Source organism: Rhipicephalus microplus, chromosome 5 (assembly GCF_043290135.1).
Source record: "Rhipicephalus microplus isolate Deutch F79 chromosome 5, USDA_Rmic, whole genome shotgun sequence".
NCBI lineage: Eukaryota > Metazoa > Arthropoda > Arachnida > Ixodida > Ixodidae > Rhipicephalus > Rhipicephalus microplus.
The window spans coordinates 33,971,682-33,984,908 of NC_134704.1; the positions used below are offsets into that span (position 1 = coordinate 33,971,682).

Here is a 13,227-nt window from a genome sequence, read left to right on the forward strand (position 1 = left end):
CGTTTTAAGTACCCGATGCCGGTAAGAGTGGACAGACAGACAAACAAACAAACAAACAAACAAACAGACAGACAGACAGACAGACAGACAGACAGACAGACAGACAGACAGACAGACCAAAATTTTTGCGTCGAAGGTTTCCAAGAAAGACTATCGTCTTTAAAAATTGGAATGTCACGCGCCGAACGGCAAGCAGATCGAAACGTGCCCCGCGGTGCTCACACGCAAATGACGCACGAAACATACTCACAGCTACAGATGAACGCGAATGAAGCACGGCCAGATGAAGCACGGTACAGATGAAGCACGGCCTTTCCGCAACCGGAGACTGTGCAACGAGTTCAGTAACCTTTGTGCGCCCGATAACTACAACAGAATCATTCCGGTGCAAGACCAAGGCGTACTGTTCTCCCCACCACGAGATAAGCGCGCGCACGTTTGAGCATCCAGCCCCCTCCTCTCCACGGGGCAAAGTACGCGAGAAAGATGAGAACGCGTGCCGCCGCGTCGTGACGATCTGGCGACGCGCGCTCATTGCGCCATCTCGCTGGTAATGCTGAAAAGACGATAGTTACCCCGAGATGAGCATCGCGAGTGGTAAGTGGTGGATATAAACAGCTTGCCGTTTCAGCGTTAAAGGAGGTGATCCTTCGTGGCTCAGTGGCTAGCACCACGCACTCCCAAGCCAGCAGACGGACGACGGTGACATCCAGCCGAAAGTGTCCATCTAATTGTTATAGCAATAAAAATGGGGGGACGTCGACCAGAGACGCCTGTCTCTATACTCTGCTACTCCGTAGCTGGAGTGAAGGGTCAAGCGAAGACGGGAAAATGAGGAGAGTGAGGTGACTACAAAATACTGTAGTGCATGCTATGTAACTAACCCAATGAAGGCTACGTACTGCACCCATTCCACGTATGTTGTTTCTATATGGCAGCACGGCGCGTGTGGTTTTAAGTTTATGTACAGGGTCGACCGCGTCTAAGAGGAACAGCTAAATTGTATCAAGACCGAAAAAAAATAGATATTTGATTCTGGTTCACGAGGGGAAACGTTCGTACGTTTAATCACAGTGTCGACAAAGAGATAACAATTTTCCGTATTTTGTATTGGAATCACTTTCTATGTGGTATTGAATACTAGTGATGTGTTCAACCTACATACGCACGACCAGTACAGTGATTTCAATTTAAGTGGTATTCGTCTATACATACGTAAATTCCTCCAATATAAAACGTACGCTGAGAGAGCAAATGAGCACGTCATACGCGTGTACTTTTTACTGCGCAGAGGCATGCACAAGTTTACAATTACATCTTGGACCTGTCTGTTATCCACAAATACACGCGCATTCGTGGTTTCTCTAGTCCTTCGCACTGTTTTCGGATTAACGTGCAGACGCTTTGCGTTGTCATGTGCCACACGGGTTGTTTGGAAACAACATACACGCGTTTAACACACGCATTTACGCATGCGTCGTCTCCTTGACACACAGCACGGAGTGTGGCGCCACCTTTGCACGCGGCGGTGCAACATTCTGATGCTCATCATCCTGATGCCGACGGCGCTGTACCACCTGCCAGTGTACACCGCTGTTCCTCTCGTGTGCACGGTTGTCACGACCCTCATCGACATCCAGGTGCACTAGTCTGATCAGGTGTGACACGCTCGGCACTTGTGCGACATGATCACTCTTTCCTATTTTGGGCAGCATGGGGATGGTCCATCAGATCTTAATGGTTGTAAGAGGGGTTTAGTATGTGCCGTGCATGCGAACGCAATTATGATAAAAATAAGTATGGCGATTCATTTTAGCTAACAATGCTAGAAGTGGGCTCAATCAGAGAGCGGAAGAGAGATAGTGAAAGGGCAAGAGCGAGACGAAAAAAGAAGCATTTATAACCGGCAACACTTAGCCTGAAAATATAGGAAGTTGAGCTGGTATGTCGGGGATTTGGTGTATGAGAAAAGATAAGTTGTGAAAACAATCATGAAAGAAGAGAATCAGCTAATAAAAACGCGAGGTGTCAATGTTCTCTGGATTTCTTCTCTTGTATCTGTCTGTTACTGTTCGCCTTACCTTTTTTTCACTATATGTTGATCGTTCCTTCGCAGTTAATGTCTTTGTCATTAAAATGCGAACGCGGTCGCAGAAACGAGTGTATAGCTCATATAAATTTCTAAGGCACATATCCTCTTACTCAGGACCGGTTGTCCGCAACAAATAACATGAAGCGATAGTCGCTTAGGCTCTGTGCAGTGTAGCTTCGTTACGCATAGTTTGCGCGTTTTATCAATGAACACTGCTTTTCGGTTGCACTACTTTCCATCCTGCTTCGATTCATTACTAGACCAGCAAGCAGCTAGTAGGAGGGGCCTTGCTGGTATCGGGATGATTAATGTGTACTTGAAATATAAACAAAACTGCCCAAAAATGTCCCTTTCCAACCGTACTCATAATACCCCTGAGGTAAGGGTGTAAACGGTGTGTTGCAAGGATGTTTTATTTACGAACACCCTATTGGTTGAAAAAAGAGTGTAAAAGGGTGTTTAAAAGGGTGCTTTTAACGATATACTCGTTTTACACCCTAAGAGTGTGAAAATGTTAGCAGTGTACGCGTTGCGTTTTTTTATCCTAGCTGTGGATGGCCTATTGGTGGTCAACTGCGACAATGAATAGAACTTATTATTCCGTTTTTATCCGTAAGCCGACAAATTTAGGTCTTGTAATTGTGCAATATAGTTCAGTATGGCTCGGAGGATTGACTTTTCTACGCACTGCAGTTTTCAGCGCATGTCAAGGGAAAGCGGAGAAACCGAGGGATTGCTCAGATGAAAGCCAAGTCACGAGGAAGTTCAACGTTCGAGACGACCGCAGTATACCCCCCCCCCCCCCCGCTTTAATTGCTGGAATATTCAGACTCGTGGCGACCATATGGCACACGCAAGTAAACAGCCACCAGTGAAAATATTGCACCATCGATAAGCTATGTAGCCACTTATTTTCACGAAGTCTACTGGTACCACAACTCTAAAATTCGCAGTTTAGTATTAAACAAAACAAACAACTGAAGAAGAAATATCTTGAGAAAGTGTCATTTGAACGTTTTTTTTTTCGAACTGAACAGTGCCGAGTGACAATTATTTTAATGCATTCAATAAAGTAAAATGTGACACAGAGTGTGTATGTGCCACTTCTAAATCATGACGAAGCACTGCTCTACTAGCACACGTCACCTATAACAACCAATGTCACCATCCATGTCATCATCATTGCTCTCATCACCAACAAAGTTGTCGTCTCAACTTCGCGTTTCAAGCCAAAAAGCTTTCTTTCTTGATCTTAATTCCTCGAAGTAAAGAAAATCGCCACAAAAATATCTAAATTTCTTTAGAAATTGTCTTTCTGGTTTTCTTTTTTTGTTTTTCCTTCGTCGGTTTTTATTTTCGTAGGCTTTCGTAGGTTCTACGTTTTCTATCACCTGTTGGACCACTGAATCTGCATTGGCGCGTTGCCTCACGTTGTCCTTATAGTGCGGTCTGACACTGGATATCAGGTGGATGCATCACAAATGTTATCACCCTTGCTGGTTACCGTTACAATATTTTGCGTTTTTTTTCAATAAACCTTGCTTAAAGGTGAGCGCCTGTCCTGTGTGCTTCTTGTTTGTATCTGTTTATCACTTGTTTCTATTTTTGGCAATCAAATACTTGCCTGCTTTTTTTAACAAATGTCCTCCTGTTGATGACGATGATGCCTCTTAATGGAATAATATAGTCATCACCATCATCATCATCATAATGGCTATTCCGCCATAGTGGTTAAAGTCGCACCAAGAAAAGACCAAACCAGCCAACCTTTTCCTGGCAACCAGAGCGATTGTGAGCCGACCGATCTGACAACCTGAATCTACAACCGCGTTCACCGCTGGTTCTGGTGAAGTTGACACGAATGGATACCCGTCGAGTGCTCGGCCTGTTGGCGCGGCTGTACGAAGAGATACTGCGCCAGGCCATCACTCTGGTCACGGCCGTGTCCATATGCATGCTGAGCGTGAGCGTTCTCATACGCGTCCTGGAGAGCAGCCGCAACGACGACTTCCGGCTGGGCTACGTGCGCTACCCGGAAAAGGACGGGGAAAGCGGAAGAGGCGACGAGGACTCCGTCTTGCTCATGAGCTCGTTCGCGAACGCCTTCAGCTTCCTCTCGGTCATCATGATCGTCAACTGCACTCTGGTGTTGCTCTACAAGAGCGGCCACTACCGCATCATACAGGTGATTGGAACTGCACACCAGCATGTCACGTTTGTAGGCTTGGGTACGCGGCGCCGACACGTTGAGGCGCTTGTAAAGACATCGCGGAGCATAGGCTCCGCCCAGATACCATCCTTTATGTTCACATGAAACTGGCACATCTGCAAAGCTGCCTCCAAACACAGGGCGTCGGGGCGCGCTACAGCCCCCTCCCCCTGCAAGGTCACTACGCCTTGCGAGAGGACGGCCTTACCTAAGGCATTACGTAACTTTCGTGATCACCTTGAAGGCGAACGGGGTTGCTGCCGCCGGTCCATTATAAGTTATCACGAATGGCTGGCTGTTTTGCTCGCCACTAGCTGACGCGAAAAGAGGCTGTGTTCGTTCTCGCTCCAGCTTGAAAACACTGCAAGCAGACGCCGGGGCGCGCAGGCCACGCGCTCGCGTGTTCCCTTTCATGAAACTTGACAGTAAACGTCACCGTTTAGCCACTGGTCACACAAATGGGTAGATACACACGCTAGCACGACGCTCAGATTCCTATAGACCTTAAGTGTATTGAGGGGAGGAATCCAAATAACATGCCTCGATTAAAAAGAAAGCCCTTTTGAAAAATAAGCATTGTGGGGCAAGCTCTGATAAGCCTTCAACAATAATTTGAAGAAAAAAAAAGGTTTTATAAATTGGCTTTAGTAACACAGGAAAATACATTTTGTGGCAAAACAGCTTTACAAGACCAAAATTCTATTATAAGGATTGCCGACACCCCTTACTCAAGATTGTCCTGTTCACAAATATTGAAGTTATCAAGTTTCAACTGCATGAAGCTCCCCGGTATACAAATTAAACGCGAATATGCTCCTTGTGGGGAAACGCGTATGGCTTGACAAAACCTACACCATGTCTAAACAACTACCCGACCAATGGTGGCCACTGCGAAAATGACTTGTAACGTTTCAACTGTAAACTTTCCCAGTGGCAGACTCACGCAATCCCCCTCAATACATTCCACCTTTAATATGAATGCGCATGCTTATGTGCAGGCTTGGCTCATGGGTGGCTCGGCTATCTTGCTTTTCGCCACGGGCTACTACTACGGCGGCCGGCTACTCTTCTACTTCAACGTTTCGGTGGACCACGTGTCGTGGTCATTTGTCACCTGGAACATTGGAATGACCGGCATAGCAGCGCTGTATTTCGATGGGCCGTATGTGGTACAACAAGGATACTTGATATACACGTCCGTGCTCATGGCTCTCACCATCGGGGAGTCTCTTCCGGAGTGGACGGCATGGACGCTGCTCGTGCTGATTTCCATCTGGGACGTGTTCGCCGTGCTGTGCGTCGTAGGGCCGCTTCGAATGCTCATCGAGACGGCGAAGGAACGCAACGAACCGCTATTCCCCGCCCTAATATTTTCCACGTCATCGGCCTGGTGCTACGGACTTGGAGAACACACTGCTAGCCTGATCTACGTGGACGCCGTTTCGTCAGCGGTGTCTGTGCGCTCGGACCTCTGCCTTCACGAAGCCGGAAAATCGGGCTCTGTTTTTGCTTCTCCCGTTCGCGTCAGTGCCTTGACAATTGGACGTAATGATCACGATATGTCACTCGGCTCATCCCTTAGTCGCGAAGCTATTCATGAACGTGAATACTCGCCCATAGCTTTTGCGATAACTTCGGACCTGCCACTTGAGTCATCAGATCAAGACTACTTGGCCCCACCAGCTAAAATAGGTGCGTTTGCATCAGTAAGTTCGGAAGTTAGAGGCGGACCAGCGAGAGGTGGTGTCCCAGGCCCTACAGCAGCCTCTAGTAGAACAAGTAGCATGCCAGGCAAGAAGGAACACGCTGGTGGCTCGTCAGTCGCCCGGACCTTCCCAAGACAAGACCCGAGGCACTTCCGTGCCGCGTTTTATACACGCGACGGAAGAAGCTTGCCCGTGTCGCGTCGTGGCGCCGACTTTCCTGACGCGCAACGTGATAAAACGCCACCGCATTTTGTTCCGGCCAGGAACATGTGCGCTTGCAACAGGCCTGCGGCCGCCATCGGCAATACAGGAGGGTATGCGCATCAGACGCCACCTGCCGCCGACCTGCCCGGTAGTAAGGGCATGAAGATGGGCCTGGGTGACTTCATCTTCTACAGCGTCCTTGTGGGGGAAGCTTCAATGCGTGGCAGCGCTGTCACCGTGCTCGTCTGCTACGTGTCCGTAATAGTTGGCATATTTCTCACGCTCGGCCTTCTGGTGATGTTGCAGAAGCCTCTGCCAGCACTGCCTCTGTCTATCAGCATGGGATTGCTGGCCTACTTTTCAAGCGTATCCCTCATAGAACCATTCCTCGACACAGTGGGATTCATGGCGCTCTGAACGGCAGTAGTTATAGCGCGTACTTCCATCCAGCTGTAGACATTCGAATTACACCCACTGTGCTTAATGAGCTCTCCTCAGTGGTCTTGACCCTCCCCCTTGTTTTTCGAAGCATTAACATACCCATATTTGTGAATGCTGCACTGACAGTTCTACAGTTTCAATAAATATCTGACATATCTCGCAAAACCTCAATTTCAATTACACGTCTATCAACGAGACCTGGTACATGTATACCGGTTTTCTGAACGCAACGAGCATTCGGCTGAACGAAAGGCGAGGCGTGCTTTAATAGCATTACAAGAGGCCTGCAGCGTGGTGTTTGCACTGCTGGAATCGTCAAGCCAGCAGTTCATCGTGAAGCCAGTTAGGCCTTATTGCGTCTGTGCCAGTGTGCTGCAATATTTGAAAGCTGCTGGGCCTTACTAGTTATTAGTTGCCCACCACTGGCCCCCACAGTCATTTAACAGTGATGCCACTACCGGGAAGAAAGCAATGTTCCGTCCAGGCTTGGCCCCGTAGGTGGATGGGTTCCTCCATCTTAGTAGCCAGGATATACATAGGAAGGCACCACAAAATAACCCACCACCCACTTTGGATCAATTCGGGTGCTTCGTCCCTGCTGCAACATGTCACATCCGCATTCGAATGACGTGATCAAGGGAATGTATCTGTTACCTTAACACATGGCATCTGCTATTCTATTACCCTTTGGCGAGTTGGATCGGTATGTTCGATGACGCTGAAAACACAAGGACCAAGGAACTAGCGCACGTCCTGTCGCATTTCTTTGCTCCCACCTCTGCAACTGAAATTACCAGACTGACTTTTACTTGTTTTAAGACACTTCAGTCCCATTGTTTGGCCCACATGGTGTCTTTCATTGCGGTTTAGATTAAGAAAATGCCCTATATCCCCCTCTCCCCTCCTTCTCCCCGATATGTGCAAGTTAGAAGATTTCAGCTTCCAATAGAGCTTGCTCCCAAGAATTGTTGATCACACGGTGCACATATGCGCTAAACTAGGTGTGAGCAAAGATTATGCACCGCTACACTAGTCACAGATGTAGACAGAAATAATTTACGGCGTCCAGCTCACAACCTGCCAATAGGAGGCAGTGCTTGTTGTGGCATAAGTTATATTGAGAAAGGTTCGACACCAAATTATGTACAAAACTAAATCATCCGTATATTTTTTTTATTTGCAAATGAGGCACATAAGCTTGTGCAACGTCATCTATCCAAAAGTATACAATAAGCGCAACATACGTTAAGTTTACAACGTCCAAGTGCACTTGATATTTACGCGCGTTCTACTACTAAAAGCCCTGTTCCAACGTTCCATGAAATTTGTCAAAAAGTCAATTAAACTTAATAAACATGAAACAAAAAAATGCAAAAGATAATAAATGCAAGTCAGAACACCAAATACGCAGTGTCTGATGGGCTCTTGAAACGTTCAGTGAAGCTGCAAACGTATCTGCAACGAGTTCGTGACCATATTCAGACATACAAGAAACGATAAAATGAAAGAGCAGAGTTCACGGCAAGGCCCGCAGTTTGGGGCACTATGAGCCTCAATCAAAGAAGGCTCACTTCTTAACCGGGTTCATTTTTGAGCCGCTGGGACAGTTGAAGCCCGCGTGGAAAGCCGGCGAATTAAAGACCACCTTGTAGCAGTTAGCACAAGTTCTGCACGTCGAGTATCAAGCATGCCATGTAACGATTCTGCGCGTCGGGTGCCAAGCACGCCATGTAACAAAGAGTAATGAATACTTTTTTCTTCAGACAGGCCATGAAGAACGGGTTTGGCGTGCCCCTATTTCAGAGCGCTTGCCAACGCCTCGAAAGCGACCTCCATGGCCGGTACTACAGAATCTGCGCTCTCTATCCCCTCGTCTTGTGGACAGGAGTCCTTAGGTCCGAAAATTCCCGCTGGCATGCTGTAAAAAAGCTTCACCCTGTTCCTTATATTCCAGTGCCAGGGAATTTCCACGTTGTCCAATGCGCACATGCACCTTTGCGCAATGCGCAAGCCAGCAAAAAGGCGAGCCCGTCGTAGAACATAACATTCGTTCCGTCGTTTTTATACTACGCCGACGGGTTGTTCTACGACCTTAAGAACTTAGCTGTATCTGAACACCAGCGGCGGAATGTTGGTCGCCAAAGATAAGGAGGCCTCTAACTCGGATGTCCGGTTGCCTTTCAATATTGCCAGACGGGCATCGAGCCAATAATCCCGAGAACTCACTCATCTGACAAGTCTTTCTACAGACGCTCAAAAAAGTCGCTGCTGATGGAATGATGTGACGGAGTGAACAGCGTCTACCGGGCCTTCATCATCTCCACCGCAAGTTCATAGCTATCTTCATCGAGCCATGTTGAACTTGTGAATTTGCGCACTGTTGCTGCTATCAAACTCTCTAGGTACATCAACAATGGCTTTTGGTCATCACGCGTAAAACAGGTAATGAATTCCAGACCTGATACGAAGATCTTGAAGCTCGATTCGACCTGGAAGGCGCACACTATGGACTTAAACAGCTCTGATTTCCACTTGTCGCCGTATCGCACCAGCTGTAGCTTCGGATAGAACAGCGGCGCGCACACCCGCACGAAGAGCCAGGATAGGTGGCTGATCGGCTGCCGGCCTGCGTATAGTTACTGAATAGGCGTCCCAGCGCCAGGAGATGTCCGATGTCGCGGACGATAACTACGTCGCGAAAGCCCACTTTTAGCCTGGAGTTCGGGTGCTCGTTAATTCCATTCCGCCATGCCGCGAAAGAAACCAGAGCAGTGAACACGCCCATAGCGTTGCGCGAGATGATTGCTGGTCTCTTCTTCGGGAACAGCGAGTTGTACAGCTGTTTGAGGATGTGAGCCTCCGCCTGGGTGAAGGCTTCGATATTCTCCTTATCTGTTATTGCCATGGCGTTGTCGCGAAACGCTTCGTAATAACCGTTCCAGTAGCCGACGTAGCCGCCGACCCTCACCACCGCCTTGTACTGGTACACCAAGATAGGCAAGCAATCGCCAGGCTTGACGTCGGGACGCCGGGGTTCCAAATTCTGGCCAGTGTGAACTCTGAGTGAAAGCCAGAAGAGTATCTGCCACTTGAAAGACAACGTCGATAAGACGCCGAGGGCGTTCACGTGCTCTTCCGGCAGCTCCAGCCAGGTTAGTACTATGGATCGCATGAGCTCCTTGAAGACTACGAGGTCCTGCTTGCTTTCGGCTTGGGTTCCCATGCAGGAATAGTACATAGCCAGCACTTCCTTTGCAGCCGGAAGCTTATGCGAGCCCGTGGCGAGCATCGCCTTCAAAGAGAGGAAACGAGTGAAGAGCATTCTGTCAACGGGCGACCTGACGTGCTTGCTGTGCCGGCCCGAACGCTTCCACTTGAGTACACGTAAGCGCTGAAGTCTTCGCAAGGGCCGATGCTCGTGTTAAACGACTCGGTCAAAAGTCTGGCGTGAAGCAGCCTCTCGTTTCGCAGAACGTGGGGTGTTACACGCGTCGTTCGGCGATGATGGTGAGCAGGACAACCACAAGCAGTACGACGACGACGGCCATGACAGCGGTGACGGAGGCGGTGATTTTGCTCTTGTGTGTGACCTATTCACCGCAACCTCTTTCACGGATGTCTCTAGCAGTTTAAAGGAAGAAACGAAGGATCAATACTTATTCGTCGGGAGAACAACGCACCCATGCACCACCCACCCACTCGCACGCACACACGCATAAATATGCAGCCTTTTTAGGAAGTTTTTGAATATCGCACCGCAAGCCCTTGTATGGCGGTCGATCCACTGCGTGTGCGTCGTAACGCGAGCCCTAGATAAGGTCCCTAGATAAAACAAGCAAGTTGTTTTATCTAAGGACCTTAACGCACATAGGCCATCATAGCGGACACACCATTGATCCTTTAGGCATTATATAGACAACATTAGCCAACTCTAAAGCCAACATAAGACGTCATTTACCTGACATTATTCATTACTCAGTCAGTAATAGCCGGCATGGTTTTTTTTTGCTAGCACTACCCGATATTACCATACTACTGCGGAGCGAATACAGAAGCACATCAGGGTACCTGTTTTTCGCTGTGCCTTCTTTTAGAGGAGACAAGCACAGAGAACAGTGGGGCAGCGCCTCGTTCCTAAACTGGGTAGCCTTTTGCCAGTAGGCCAAAATCACAGCATGCTCTGCGCGATGCGACGGCTTCTTCTTCGATGCTGATGCTGATGACCTCTGATAGATGGCGCTCACCCACAGAGGGGGATGGGCCAAGAACCGGGTGGCAGGATACTTAAACGAAACTAAAATGAAAATAAAGCCAATCTGAAAAAGTAGTTTAGAAATAATGCTACCAATAAACAAAAATGATTGCTGAGCAAGCGGTCAAACCATCTCTTGTTTTTGACAGACATAGCTACGAATTATAAACTAAAGATCTGAAAATGTTAGGGTTCACTAGCACGGTAATCTTTTAGTTGCGTTTATGTAATGAAACACAGTGGAGCATATATCCCTGTGGCAGTAACTAAATGAAGTTCCGCCAAGTGATAAAATTACTGTTCTGGTTTGATCTGAACGTGAGACCGTGCGAGCACGCGCAGGCGTGTTTTGTCGATAACGATGAAACGCTGCGTTATCGTCATTACCAAATACATAAACGCTAATTCAAAATTAACTATCCATAAAACACATAATGACACACGAATTATTTTTACGTGTTCGTCATGCGAAATGGTAAAGCAGGGAATGTCTGTGGAGCAAACGTCGTGACAAGTAGAGACGTTGCTCCCACATTTCTCATCAATTTAGTTCTGCATATTCCGTAAAACTCCTCTACACACTAGGTTTTTCTATGTTTATCTTGTGCACCGACCATAAAACTATTGCCAATTAGACAAAACAATGACAAAAGGAAGGGGGATGAGCAAGGCGACCTTGCTCTTTCCCCCCTTTTTTGTTGTTTTGCGCTAAGTGACCATAGTGTCAGAAACAGTGAGAGCCGTTGAAAATATTCCAACAGCAAGTACTTGCGAGATATATGTTTATGCCGTTCTCTAGCACTTTTCACTAAAATGCATCTTAGCCCCAATATAATTTTTATTCTTTTCCTCCATTATTTTATTCGATGAGCCGATGCCACTGAATACGTGCGTGCCAATCATCCTCATCATCATCATCATATGTCACAAACGAGCGCTCAAAAAAAGGGCGCGCCGCTGAATTCCGGCGACCACGCGCCAGAGAGAAGCGTCAAGGTCAACCATAAAGAAGAAAACAAGCATCCAAAGACTCCCCGGGCGCACCGTCTCTTCCCCCCTCGGAAGCGTAGTTTTGCCGACCAACCTTTTCACATCGGTGGCCGAGCGAGCCCTGGAAGGTTCTCGAAGGAAAGGGGCGTTGTGATGCAGAGTTGCGTCACGTGTCGCGGACGGCCCTCGAAACGTCTCGCTCTTAAATTTCCCCAGCGTTGGCTATGCATCGCGCCGACGAATCAATGAGAAGTTTCTGGAATCTAGCGCGGAAGGTATTTAATCGAGCAGTGGAGAAGGGAGATCAGGAGAAGAAGAAAGTATGCGCCAGAACGCGTAGTGTGTGTCCGCCATGTCGTCGGCGAAGGCTCTGTCCTCAGTGACAAAGCAGGTAATGAAGAGCATTTCCCCCTGAGGGGTGAAGACTCGTGCTACAAGCAGAAGAGTGTGTCTACCGCCAGCGAGCGAAGACGCGTTGCAACAGCTGCGCGTGGGAAGCCGACGTGTTACCGGCGAAGAAGTTTGGTGCTTGGAGAGCGGCCAATTGAAGACGCAAGGCTTCTTGGAAGAGAAACTTCGGGGACAGCGGAACGACAACAGCGCTGGACTTCGAGTGAGTGATTCTTAGAAGAGTATCATTCAGACTTTTGTTCCAAGGACTTTGGACTGAATAAGTTTTCGAACTCTTTAGTCTTTAAGTGTCTTGGTTGTTCGATGCGTGCGATTGCATTGTAGTGCGTATTGTTGTTTGTGACCGTTGTTTCGAGTGTGGTTGATTGTACTGTGTAGTACGTTGTTTGATTGGTGACATATCGTATTCAACTATTGTCGAGTGTGCATATTTGTGTATCGTTTTGATGTGCCATAACTTAGAATATAAATTGGTTTTTGTTTATCAACTCTCGGCTCTGACTTGTACTTTGGGCCACAGCCGGCGTCCGCTGGCACGCCAAATAGGACCACTTCTAAATTGTCCTCGCTTTCGTGGTGCAGTTCGGGAGGCCGATACCTCGGCCCTTGGAATCAGCCCGGCGATCACCTCCCTAATTAACGGGACCTGTGACATCATCATCATCATCATCATAGTCGTCGCTGCCGTCGTCGTCGTCGTCGTCCCGTGCTTCCCTGTGTATACACTGCTGTTGAGATATCTTCTGCTGTACGAGATACGCTCACAACTGCGTATTTTATTGTCCTCTTTCATACTTAGATAGTGAACTTCAAGTACGGAAAAAAAAAAGCCAAAGTTCTTAACCCATAAAGTAGCACGGTGCATCGCTGCCAGTGGAGTGGGCAAACACATGGAAATGAGCGGAAAGTAGGTGCCACCTTC

The 13,227-nt window shown here is 48.0% G+C and overlaps 1 protein-coding gene across 1 annotated transcript; it reads left to right on the forward strand.

The window, feature by feature from the left end:
- The first annotated feature begins 3,953 nt into the window (after window positions 1–3,953).
- Window positions 3,954–6,628, forward strand: LOC119173923 (presenilin-1). Its single transcript, XM_037424706.2, has 2 exons — window positions 3,954–4,277; window positions 5,300–6,628. Exons 1-2 carry the CDS (start codon window positions 3,954–3,956, stop codon window positions 6,626–6,628), a joined length of 1,653 nt encoding a protein of 550 aa, XP_037280603.2.
- The last annotated feature ends 6,599 nt before the right edge of the window (window positions 6,629–13,227 follow it).